Source organism: Colossoma macropomum, unplaced genomic scaffold (assembly GCF_904425465.1).
Source record: "Colossoma macropomum unplaced genomic scaffold, Colossoma_macropomum, whole genome shotgun sequence".
NCBI classification, from domain to species: Eukaryota; Metazoa; Chordata; class Actinopteri; order Characiformes; family Serrasalmidae; genus Colossoma; species Colossoma macropomum.
The window spans coordinates 10,367,356-10,381,293 of NW_023494788.1; the positions used below are offsets into that span (position 1 = coordinate 10,367,356).

Below are 13,938 nucleotides of genomic sequence, written 5' to 3' on the forward strand. Positions count from 1 at the left end.
ACTACTTACATTGTCCTTCAGTCAAACTAGATTTAATCTGAATCCAGAACACCAGGTCTATGAACTTTAGGGCCTATGTTTAAATAAAACCTCCTAAGTGTAAAAGATACACTAGTTGGATATTAGTGGTTGACTAAATAGCCGTGCATTTACGGCTTAAGCTAACATGCTCCTGTGCTGCACCTGGTTGAAGGTGGAGTCATGTGTGGCAGACAGGTCGAAGCCCTGCTGCAGGCTCTCTCTCTGAAGGATGCTTCTCATCAGCTCATAGGCTGTCCTCACATCACTCCCGTACAAGTGCTGTGTGTGTCCAGTGGCAGCGTGCAGCATAGCCGCCAGACTTTTAGACCGCTCACCGTCCAGTCTGGAGGAGTTAGCATGGAGATCCTCAACCTGAGTCAAAAGACACAGCAAACAGTGAGCTGTCGACTGACTGTAAGAATTGCTTAAAAATGTAACCCCTAAGCCTGCATGTATGTCCATTCTTCAGTTCCTCACTCTCATAACATATTAGTTTTATAGTAGTTACTGAATAAGTCTTAGTAGGTAATAAATAATTTATAGTGGTTACTTACTAATTCATAGCGGTTGGTGACTAATAAGTGTAGGATTCAACCGGTCAGGGCAACAGTTTGCAGTGCTTTTTCAACTAAAAAAACTTGCAGGTCAATTCTGTTTCCAAATTTGAACCCAATTAATTCTAGTTCAACTGGTTTTAACACAAAACATATGAGAAGGAATTTGATAACATGCTTTAGAAATATAAGAATACAATTTGAACTTGTTAAGACTTGCCAGACTGAATTGGCAACTTCTGATGTTATCTGAGTATTGTTTACTTTAACCTAGTAACATTTTTTACAGTGCTTGATGAAGGTGCCTGTGGAGAGGAGTATTAGAGGCTCTAAATTTGAGTTCTCAAACTTGAATTACCTGGGGGCAACTAGCCAGGTGGTCTTCTCCATGGGGGTTGGTTTAACTCCATAAAGTTTTTACCTAACATTTTCAACAAAAATATGGGAAAATCTCCCACTTTTTCCCCCGAGTAATAATTTAAACAATTTAATAAATATGATTACTTAGGCGCACCTTGGTCAATGTTCAATATGAATTCTTCTGTCACCACAAACCACAACAACTACTACTACTACTAATAATAATAATTATTACATTATTATTATTGTTATTTTTTTTCAATTTAACAGTTTATTGTGGTAGCATTATTTAATTAAGCGCTGGCAAAGAGAGCAGCTCATCTGTGTTCTCAGTGGATCTGTTTGATAATTCCATTCATTTATTAATCTTGACATAATGTATCTAATATTCTATCATGTCATTCATGTTATATCATGAATGAATCCACAAAGGCAGATTTAACTAAATAGCTAAGACAGTTAAATTACAGCCATGGCTTCTTACTCTATTTTTGCTTAACAGTGTAAGCATCAGTCCAAGTTGATTTTATATAGCTTTTGTTGGGCAACGAGCCACAGTGCTTTGTGGGTGAAACAAACGAAAAATGAAAAAAAAATTGTGGGCCAGTCTTTAGAATAAATTGTAAATATGAGACGGACTGTATGAAGCTGTCGTGCAAGCCACATCCGACCCAAGGGCTGGTAGTTTGAGACCCCTGCTATAAAGACAAAAGAAAGAGAAGCACACCTCCTTCCTGAGCTTGGCAAAGCTGTGAGAGGTGCAGTTGAAGAGCTCTGGAGGAAGCCAGCCGTTTTCATCACTGCAGTGGCGAACAGCAGTGCCTACAGGGACCATACAGAGGAAAAGCGCAATAAGAGGATGGATAAAAGGATGTCCATCCTCATGAACAAAACCATCGGAAGCGTACCGTCAGATTTTGATTTGTGAAGAACATTACTTTTTATCTAAACTGTTATTCTGCTTTCCTTCATTTTAGTCGTAGTATTTAGTTGACAAGAACACAGTTATTTTAGTTTAAACTGATCATTTTTTAATAAGGCTTGTGGTACTTTAGGTGTTAACTCACCACTAGATCCTTTGGGACAGTTCATCGCTGCTGGGCCACCAAACATAGTCTTAGGCCACCAGATGCCAGCATCAAAGGCCTTAGGGCAGCCCTCATAAACCACTAGGAGAGAGTATTAAATAAGAGTAAGAGTTAGAGCAACAGGGAGGGAGAGAGAGAGAGAGAGAGAGAGAGAGAGAGAGAGGCTAACAATAAGGAACCAATGTTGTTTAATGTCACTAACGAGGCTTCTGAGTCATGGGCGCTTAATGATCTGACCTTATTAAAAACAGTCCTCAGTTATCCTCATGGTAATCCCCCAACACTATTACACAGCTTCATATTATTAATGGCATTAAAGCATTTCACATAAGTGGTATAAGCATTCATAATAAAAGCATTACACTATTAGAGTCATGCTGTGTGTGCTGTAATAAGTTACAATCCAAAGCAGGTTGTTGGGTATACATTTACAATACATTTGGAACTCTCTACAAATAAATATTACATTTTCCTATAATGCTAATCCAACACTATTTATTTCTACCTCTTAGGTTTTATAAATGCTTATGTATCAGCATCGACTGGTATGCATGAAAAATATCAGATACTGGCATCAGCCTAGAATTCCCACATTGGTGGATCCCTAAAATATACCAGCATGACATTCATCCAAATAATATACTATAATATATTAATCAAATGTCAAATCCTTTTTTTTCTGCTCATTCAGATGTTTATTTCACAAAGAGTATCTGAACTGTTACGAAGGCTACCCTGGTCATTTAGCTGCTTTGTTTTTGTAATTGACCTGTTACGTACCCACACAGCCGTTGGCGGTCACCTCAGCGAAGGGATTATCACAGCGGTTACACTGGCGTCCCACTACTCCCATCTTACAGGGGCACTGGCCGGTCAGTGGGTCGCAGGTCCGATTCTGAGAGCCAAGATGGAAACACTCGCATGGATAACAGGTGTCACTGCCAGCTGGACGATAGTAATTATCCTGAAAGGCCAAGAAACAAAAGAAACACAAACTAAAGCCACTTTCAACTGTGTGTGCATAATGAATATTGTAAAGACATCAGTTACTTTGTGATCTTTCCTTTTATACAAAAAGTCAGGAATTGAAATTTGAATTAATATAAAATATTTCCACATAAATAAAATATATACTTTATTACACCTACTAGTCATGCACAGAAGGAAATTAATGCCTGACACAAAATTCAAGAACAAAATTCAAGACACACTTTTTTTGTCATGTCAAAAACCTCGGCTATATATGGCAACTAACTGTTTGTATGCTGCCACTCTGTTAAGCTGTTTGAATGCGCTGCACTACTGGCACAGGAGAACGAAGTGAATCCCTGTTTCTCATTTTTATCACAAATAAAATTATTTGTAAATTCTTAGATTTTGAAATCTCATTGTAGACCTATTTATTGTTCTTTTATTTATTTATTTACTTTGGGGCCAAATTTTTTGTGCTTTTTTCCTTTTTTGGCTGAACCTTTGGTGCAGCACTAAACTTCACACAATAATTATGTAAATGTAGTATATTTTACTCATGTGGAAACAATGTAGTCAGTTGAACTCAGTTTTGTCAGTGCACTTCAATCTAGTATTGCAGTTTTGGATTGCTTAATGTTTAATGTTTAATATTAAAAGTTCTCATTTTACATTTTCACAGATTCTAAAATGTGTCATTTCTTATCATATAAAATAATTTTGGCAATGTAAGTGCATTAGTTCTTTTTTAATGCCAGTGAAGAATCTTCCTTTCACCTTAACTGCCTGAAATTGATCATTACAATAAAGCACTGTCAAATATATATGTCAAGAATTTGGCACATCTGTCCAGTTGAAAGCAAGACAATTAGTCATTTGCAAGACTTCCAGAACTGTACCAACTATACATTTAATAAAAGTAGTAAATTCTTTCATCCTTTCTTAAATACACCAAAGTATTTATTAAAACAAGAAGAGGACGCTTGAGGCTCCACAGGCACCCTCTGTAGTTCATACCTTGCAGCTGCACACACCCGTTGTCTTGTTACAGTCCCTTTTGAAGCCTTTGTTGACGTCACAGTTGCATGGGCCGCAGGTTGGGTAGCCCCACCATCCTCGAGCACATGGCTGGTCTCCTCTGAGTGTGCGTTTGTGTCAGAAAGAGAGAGAGGGAGTGAATGAGAGAGAAGGAGAGAGAGAGATGGAGCATATTAACTGACTGCAAAAAGCAAAACAAACATCAAACGGCTGAAGAGTGAACACCCAGAGTGGAGGCAACTCAGTTTGAAGAAGCTTCTCTTCGTTTGCCAAAAGGAAAAGCAGGAGTGTACTTAACACTCTCTTTTCATGCTCAAACCCCAAAGCCACCAGACCAAACAGCACACTTAGCTCATCTGAAACACATTTCACTTTGAAAGAGACATCAAAAGCCTCCACAAATCAAAGCAATCGCACGTGCCAGAGGTATATAAAAGCAGAGGTGTAGTCTACATGACGCACAGGTATACAGAACATACCTGCTTGGACACCACTAGGAGTGCACATACTTAGAAATTCATGATGATGTACAGGTAATTCAGGTATTTGGCCTCTACTACTGTTATATGTGAAATTTTGAAAGAAAATTAATAAAAATTAACTTCAAAACCCAATTCTGGAAAACAAAACCTTAAAGCCTTAATTAGTTTTTTCGACACCCATTTTGAAATCTATGATATGCTACACTCATTTCCATCAGTACACTACATCCATTTTCATAATTACGCTACACTAATTTCCATAAATAAACTATTCCATATTTCCATATCATGCTACACTCATTTCCGTAGTTACACTACACCCATTTCCATAGTTACCCTACACCCATTTCCACAGGTGAACTACACCCATTTCCACAGGTAAACTACACCCATTTCTATAGTTACACTACACCCATTTCCATAGTTACACTATACCCATTTCCACAGGTGAACTACACCCATTTCCATAGTTACCCTACACCCATTTCCACAGGTGAACTACACCCATTTCCATAGTTACCCTACACCCATTTCCACAGGTGAACTACACCCATTTCCATAGTTACCCTACACCCATTTCCACAGGTGAACTACACCCATTTCCATAGTTACAGTACACCCATTTCCACAGGTGAACTACACCCATTTCCATAGTTACACTACACCCATTTCCATAGTTACACTACACACATTTCCATAGTTACACTGCATCAAATTCCATACAGTACACCCATTTCCATAGTTACCCTACACCCATTTCCACAGGTAAACTACACCCGTTTCCATAGTTTACACCCATTTCCACAGGTAAACTACACCCGTTTGCATAGTTACCCTACACTCATTTCAGTAAGTAAACTACACCCATTTCCATAGTTACGTTACATTCATTTTGATAGATAAACCACACCCATTTCTACAGTTATGCTACTCCCATTTCTACAGTTACGCTACTGTTATAATCTAATTTTTAAATCTATTTGTAACAGGTTCAGGTAACAAGTTCTGAGAAAACAAATACTGTTAATGTTTGCAGAAAGCTTTTACGGAAGAGATCAAAAGGCAAAGAAATTCATTTGAAATATTCAAAACTATTGAGGAAAAAAGAAGAAAGAATTCATTAATGAGCAGATGACCCTTTATAGTGTTTCACTCACTTCTAAAATGGAAACACATGCGAAAGTGGCTCAAATTTCATAAAAAAAAACTGGTATCACTTTCTATGAAGCATCTATAAACTCATTTATAACATGTTATAATGCATTCATAGAGCATTATAAACATGGCTATAAATATTTAGAAAAATGAATTACACTGAATTACACTTTATAGCCATGTTTATTATACATTATGAATTGTTAATATAATGCATTATAAATAGTGTTAATAACATGTTATACTGTCAGTGCCAGAGAAGTCAGTCCCAGCTTGGAGAGTTTAAAGTAAAGACAAATACAAAGTTTATTTACGCCCTGAGATTTTCAGTATTTTATTTTTCACTGCTGGTGCTGTTTGGGCTGCATCTTTGGGGCTTCAGTCCTGAATACTCAGATGCTCCAAACAGGCTGTCCAGCCTAGAATTACTGTTACAATGTGCTTTTCTTAACCAGAGTTCTCACTTTAAATGTTACATTATGTCACAGCAAACCAAGCCCCTCCCCTGAACCCCCTCTGACATCACACTGAGCGTGAGGTCACTGTGGAGTGAAGGCCTGGAGAGGGAGAGGCGAGATAGTAGAGTGCTGTCATTGTAATTTGTTCCCTCACTGGTTCTAACATCAAGCGCTAGAACCCTTCACTCTGCAACACTATACAGTACAGTAATGCTTATTTCAGCTAGCGTTCTCTTGGATATGCAGTGTTAAGTTAGTGCCGGGCTAACGGTGGTGTAAATTGGCCTTCCCACATTGGGTAAAACACTGATGGCAGCACTAGTTTAAAATCTGACATTTGAAGCCTGTAATGTGCTTTATTGTGTATGTTTTAGTGTTTCAGTAAATTCTTCAGTAAATCCTTCAACTTGAAGCCTCACTCTTAACACTGGAGGAGACTTTGGTACAGTATGCTTCACTTTACTTAGAGCGGACAAATACGACTTATGAGCTCTTATAATTTGTTATGAACAGTACTTATGATGTATCATATTAACAATTCATAATGCATAATAAACATGGCTAAAACATGTAATGATTTTTTATAAATATTTATAGCCACGTTTATAATGCCTTATGAATGCATTATAACACGTTATGAATGTGTTTATAGATGCTTACAAAGGTGACATTCATAGAAAGTGTTACCAAAAAACTATTTTTGTGTTCACACAGCACTAAAATATCAGATCTGTATCACATCGAACCACATAAACCCTGGCACTTCAACATAGTGTGGAGAAGGCCAGAGAAAATGAACTGTACCTGTGCTCGCAGTACTGCCCATAGTAGTTGTGTCCACACTTGCAGGTGTAGCCGTGTTTGGTGGCCGGTTTGCGAACGCAGCTGGAGGTGTGTTCACATGGGTTCAGCAGACACGCGTCCACACAACCTCGCCCAAAGTAACCTGACACACAGCAGGGACACAGCGGCAATACAGATATTTCACACATGAATACACACAGATACCCACACAGACCTACACGCCAGCTTTTCACCAGGACCGCAATTTGATATATTGGCAGGAAACTCAGATTTTCTTCTTTGAATCAGTCCTTCATTTTTGCCAACTTCTTTTAAGTGTTTAGTGCCAATTATGATTGCAGGTTTGAGCCCTGTTTTACAAAAGCTCATAAATGCAGCAGAGCGGAGACTCACGCACACCTTTCTCCAAACTTTGTGCCTAAAAGAATACTTCAGTGTTTTTCAACCTAATCTAATCTTTAAATGAAAAAAAATTATATCACGGTTTAATTAAAATTTCTGATGATTTCAATATATCACAGCATACGTATTATATATATTTTTGTGGATTAACAGTGGTTTGTTAATCTGGGATGTCTTTTTGTGCAAAAAAAGTAAATGTAAAACTGAACAATATACAGATAAACCTATGTCAATATTGCTTTCTAATACTAGCCCTGTGAGCCTGGCAAAAATCGGTTAAATGTTGTTTTCCGTCTTACTTTTGGAGGTTGTAGCTGTTTTCTTATTTGTCAGCTTTTTTGTTTGAATTTTCTGTTCCACCTCAAATAGAGCAGCAGTTAAATTCTTACATTCACCTGAATGTAACCGCTGCACCATTTAAGGCAGAATGGGAAATTCAAATAAAGTCAAATTTCTTAGGTCATTTCTCTCCTTCATGTGCCCCATATAATTTGCAAAAAATATAACAATTGTTCACACTTCAGTACCAGCTGCCACACAGCTGGGCTGAAACACAGCATTGTCAGGCAGCTGACCAGCTCCTTGGGCAGCAAGAGAGGAAACAAGCATGGCTATTGCTCTGCTCTGGAGTATTCCTTTAAGCCAGTGGTCTCCAACCCTGCTCTTGGAGAGCTACCTTTCTTTAGTTCCAATAAGCTGCCCCGCCTCACTTAACTCTACTACATCTGATCCAGCCAATGAGAGACTTGGGAAGAGAATGATTAGCTGGAGCAGGTCTGGCAAACTGTGTTTGGATCTGGGCTCTGCAGGAAGGTAGTTCTCCAGGACCAGGGTGGGAGACAACAGCTTTAGGATAATGCTATTTTCAGACCGCAGGCAAATCGGATTTGTTCCTTAAATCAGATCTTTTGAGATGACTGTCTGCACTGTTATTTACAAGTGATCAGATCAGGTTTGTGTATCCAGACATCACCAACCTATCTGCACGGGTTGCTATGGTAACGACGTAGGCATCAGTAACTATGTAACTACACTGCTGACACAGATTTCAAATGTGGATGCAGCAGAGATGGAGGTGCATCATCTCGTCCTCCAAACAATCATGCTGTGAAGTTGCGGCCGTGTTGTAAGAGACGCAAAAGGCACCTTGAAATCTGATTTGAGCCACCAGAGTGTCCAGACTGAGACGCATCTGTAAAAATCCAATTGGAATCACATTTCAAACATTTCAAACATTTCACATTTCTAACTTTGGACCCGATTTGTAAAAATAGGATTTGTTGGGTTTTTTTTTGCTGTCCAGACTATCAAAATTCAATCTGGATACAATCTGGAAATGCCAAAAACTGGATTTGGGCTGGCAGACTGAACATAGCCTTAGACTAACCCCAAAAGACCATCCATTCCTTTATGTCCACTGACTCAACAACAAAGTGGACTACTTCAGATGCAACGCATTAGACAATGGGAGGTGTATAGGCTCTACTTGGTTTTCATTTCCATTTGAAACACCCCTGTCTCTAAACAAGCTAGTATTAGCACTAGCATTGTGCCGTACCAGTATAATTGTGGGGAAGAATTTCAACCAGTATACTGATTCATTTGGAATGCAAGCCCAGGTAAGAAGTTTTAATTTATTAACTTTAGTAAGTGATCATGTGATACAGATCCTTCAAATGGAGATTAGATAGCGAAATGCTGGTCTTACCTGGCTCACACACACAGGAGTGTGAGGCCCAGTTGTCTCTGCAATGGCTGTGTGTGGGACACATGTTGGACATACACGTGTCAGGTATGTTACAACCATCCTTTACATGCAGCCTCAGAGCCTGCCGCATGTTAATGTTCACTGTGTTGGTGGAGGTCTCTCCCATCCGCACACCCTGCACAATGACAGTCCATTAATGTGTGAGACAATGTGCATATGTGTGTGGGTAACATCGGTAGACCTAGCTAGCAGGTTTTGACTAAAACTGGTTAGGACAAAACTGGCGAGTAAAATTGACCAGCATTCACCTGCATGCAGCCGTTGAAGCCATTGAGCACAGAGCCGTCCTTCTTCAGCAGGCCACCTATCCAAAGCCCCCTCACCTTCAGACCTGGCAGTTCATTCCCGATCTCCACTGTCCTCTACACACAGCACACAGATCACCTAATACCACCCACACTCAAATATCTCAAATAAATACACTGGTAAATGCAGACAAAATAAATTGGAACCTCCTGTTTGTCAATTTTGAGCTTTTCACATTGTTTAAAATGACTTTTTTCCCCAATTTTAGCGCTTGTGTATTATTCACATTCCTAGAATCAATTACAGTGATTGTACATCATATTTACTGAACACCAGGAGGTAGTTTGGAGTAGGGCTGATTTGGGGAAAATATTGAGATTTCTGGACCAATATTGTGGCAGTGATTTAAATTGTGAGTACTTTCTATAAAATATGGCTCAGGCCTGTTTTCGTTAGCCAAGAAGACCAGTGTATCCATTTTTTCTGCCTTCAGGCTTCAGCATAGAACATAGTGCACCAGACTGTGAGTTGTGGTTGTGCTGTCATGTACGCATCCTGTAGGTGTTTGAATGCTTCTGATTGGTCTAATTCATCCACAGGCAGTTCACAAGCTCTGTGTTATTAGGTAGAAAATCTCCATGTAAAACCTGCAGGCTATAATTAACACTACAACTCTTGCTATTTGAAAATTGTGCAAAATTGTTTCAATATAAAACAATCAATCTTTCAGCCCTAGTCTGAAGATGAAAGGAGTCTGCAGGAGGACGTAGTGGACCGTATCTCATGGTCAGTACATACCTGGAACATGCCATAGTCTAGAGACACAAGGGCCATGTACTTAATGTCTTTCCCATCTTTCCCACTCTTGAGCTCTACCAGGATGTGGTGCCACTCCCCGTCATTTACCCGGACCTGCGGGAACTCCAGCAGAGCCACCCGCCGAGACCCCAGAAACACCTGGAAGCGCAGTTGCCTGTTACCGACCTGAGAGAAAGACAGAAAAAGTAAGAGACTGCTACAGAAACCAAGTGATAATGGTAAAAACAATCAGCAGCTAAGACACTTTCTTTTAACCCCTTAAACTCAAAGAACTTGCTGACTGGTCTAGACTTCAGTCCTCCAGTTTCATAAACACACCATGCATAGTGGTTTCAGGGCAGTAACAGAGTAAGACAAAGTAGTTCCTGGATAATAAGGCTTAAGACCAGGGGTCTAATACCTGTCCCCCTCTTTTTAAGACCAATAACTGAATAATATATCTGCTGTTCAACGGAGTAAATTTTTATTTACTCAGTGTAACAGCCTGTTCTATACCACCTTCCCTTATTAAATAATGGGGGCAAATTATAGCTTTGCAAGCCACAGAAGCTCAAGTGAACTGCTAAAGCCAAAGGGATCTTCTTAATTTCAGTCAGTTCTTGCCTTCAGCAGTTTGTAAATTGGTCAGCAGTAACTGAGGATGCACTTACTATCAGGCTGAATTTGGACAGCTCCCCAGCAATAGCATGAAGCAAAGTGCCAGTGCTTTTACGGGTGCGAAACATCAGGCTGATGTACCAGGGGATCGCTATGGTGATGTCAGGGTCACTCCATGAAACCATGGCATGGCCATCAAAGTGCAGAGGTGAGGGCATTACTGCAGAGAGAAGAGCATTTCAACAGCAGACCAGAGAATGTCTATACTGGTACTATTATTTGAGCTTAATTAACCATGCATGCACAAGAAAAGAAAGATTTTGATGTTGCAACATGTTTTCTGAACTGAGGCAGGATTAATCCCGACTGTGAATTGCCAATTGTGTTCTAGTCAACCAGGATCCTGCTTCCGAATGAGAATCGACCGGCATTCTTACTCACTGCTTGAGGCAAGATATTTTACTTCAGCATGTCAAGACCAGACAGAATGGAGCAACAGGAGAAAGTCTGAGCTGATGCATTTTCTCTCACAAAACACGGCACTGCGAGTAGGCCGCATCTTAACATTAGAGACATTAGAGACTGTGAGTCCAGTGACAGTGTGTCCAAGTCAATAAATACATGATATGTATCATGTTATCCTACAATACCTCCTTTATATGAACACATTTTCAGTGTACCAAAACAAAAAATCATCAGGCGGTGCGACCGTCCAGCCATATACTCAGGCCAAGCTCTAACCTGTCATTATTACAAATACTAACCATTAAAAAGTAAAAATTTAGACATATAAATTTTGTAATAAAATAGTTTGGCATGACATGTTTGAAACCTGTAAAATCATAAGATGATGCAAAATAGGGCCAATTTAGAAATATTCAACTCATTGAAAAACATTCATCTGTAAATTCTGATTCCTTCAAATGTCACATGGCACAGTCAACAATAAAAAACCTTTATTCTGACATGCTTATAAGAAAGAGTGGGTAATGTATTGCACCATAAAGAAGAACCCAAATGAACTTTATAGTGCAATGCCCAGGCCAGGAGTCTTTTCACAAATATTGAAAAAACTGTAATTTTTGAGTCATGGTCACGCTGGTTCAGTTTACCAAGTCAGGTGGTGTGACCACAGGAAATGTGTTATTATTATAATAATATTTATTTAGTTGAAAAATGTAGGTATACACTTGAAAAGGTTCAAGGACAAAGGTTTATACAAGTGTCTAAGTACGAAGACTAATTATACACATTTTCATTGGTGGTAAATAAAAAAATATATAAAATATAATTTTTTTTAATGAATGTGTGGTTGCACAATCTGGCATTTTCTGAATGGTAAAATGGTGAGGAGACTGCAGATACAAAAGTGCACATCATATCCTTTTTAATAAAATTTTAAAAACTGTTCAATTATCATTTTGTAAGCCTTATTTATCACTAAGCCAAAATTAAAGATTCCTAAATGGTTCTTCACTAGGAAAAATGCTCTGCTAATTCGCATAGAAACTTTACATCACATGGAGGTTCTTTCAACTTTATAAAGGTTATTTACACTCACACATCTCATTTATATATGAAAAAAATGTTTAATAAAGACTTATCCACTGGGCCACAAGTAGTTTTAAAAACAGATGCTACAGAAGGTTCATCAAAGGGTTCTTTAAGCGATGCCATAGAAGACTTATGGTTCCTTTAAAAACCATGTTTGAAAAGAGATTTGTGAGTGTGAAGAACCTTTTAAAGCCTTAATTTACAATTTACTTAACATATAGGTTCTGTACCAATTTTACATTGTGTGGAAGTTTTTTCAACTTTAAACATGTTCTTCACACTCACACATCTCTTTTACAAACATAGTTCTCCAAAGAACCATCCACTGAAAGGGTCTTTAGGGAACTAAAAGTGGTGCTTTCATTGCATTGTGCAAAGAACCCTTTCTGGCTCTTTTTTAGAGCTCTTTTAGCACCTTCATTTTTAAGCGTGCTCTCCCGAAAACAGTGCCTCTGTCTCTCTGCAAAGTAGATGATTTGTACTAATAATCAATCTTTTAAACAGTCTAAATGGGTTTTACACTCAGCTGGGTTTTAAGTCTGTACAGCTACACTACACAGAGCGAGCTCATCTAGCTATGAAATTAACTAGAGACTGTCTAAAAAGCAAGCATGCACATAGCAGGCAACAAAAAACTTATATCACAAATAACACAGATATAGCCTCAGTAAAACACAATCACACAGGAGGTCAAATACTCTGCAGTACAGCTGACAGAGTGTTAAAGGAGTGAAATTTCATTGCACATGATCTGCGGCGCTTTTAATCTGGCATTCTTAGGTGTTAATGGAACCACAGTTGTTGAATGTGAGTGCCATGTCAGTAATCCCAGTTTTAGAATGGAGAGTAACCTCTAGTCCTGGTCAAGTACAATGAGCCAACAGACCACACCAAGCAGTGGACTTCAGGGAATTAGGTCAAACTAAGCTCTCTGAAAATGTTAAGCCAATTTTGATCCAATTTCCTCCCCTTGACTGAACTGTACATTTTATCACATTTAGCAGTTGCCACGCTGCCCGTCCCTGCCTTCATGCCCAGTATGATTCAAACTGAGGTCGCACAGGTTCAAGCCATCAAGGAATGATTTGGTTTAACACCAAAGGGTTCTCAAAACCCAACCCAAAGGTGGGACCTTCAAGGTATCCAAACTTTGGCAACATTTTTACAATCAAAAACCCTTTAGAAATAGTAGTAATATTCTGAAGACCACTGTATCAGCAAACACTGCAGTTTTCCTAAGCAGGACAGTCAAACCACCTGAGAGTAAAAATAAAATCATGAAAGGAAAACCAGAGTAACTCTCCTCAGCAATGGAAAAAACAATAATACAATCTTCTCAGTTCTGCATGAAAGCTGATTGTGCTTCTAAGCTGCTTTACATGAAAATGGCTATAGGTGTCTAAATCAGAAGAATGATCAAAGGTGGGGTCAGCGATTTTCAGTCAGAGCATTTATTTTGTTAAAATTCTCTTCACATTCTGGCAACTGTGAATTAAATATGCCCAGAAGAAAAAATACCATCTCTCTAATTCATGGCCTGGACATGTTTCTAGGAGAAACTTTTCACTGGTATAGAAACTTTATTTGATGTGGAAATTCTAACCCTAACTGTCTAATTTACAA

General features: G+C 38.8%; 1 protein-coding gene across 1 annotated transcript in view; it reads right to left on the reverse strand.

The window, feature by feature from the left end:
* The window catches only part of celsr1b (cadherin EGF LAG seven-pass G-type receptor 1b), an 81,737-nt gene that overhangs the window by 16,589 nt on the left and 51,210 nt on the right, over positions 1 to 13,938 (reverse strand). Inside the window, 10 exon segments of the mRNA XM_036568344.1 lie at positions 184 to 393; positions 1,663 to 1,757; positions 2,003 to 2,104; positions 2,804 to 2,987; positions 4,010 to 4,130; positions 6,930 to 7,071; positions 9,040 to 9,214; positions 9,348 to 9,461; positions 10,144 to 10,329; positions 10,815 to 10,981. Of these exon segments, the coding sequence (XP_036424237.1) occupies positions 184 to 393; positions 1,663 to 1,757; positions 2,003 to 2,104; positions 2,804 to 2,987; positions 4,010 to 4,130; positions 6,930 to 7,071; positions 9,040 to 9,214; positions 9,348 to 9,461; positions 10,144 to 10,329; positions 10,815 to 10,981 (1,496 nt within the window).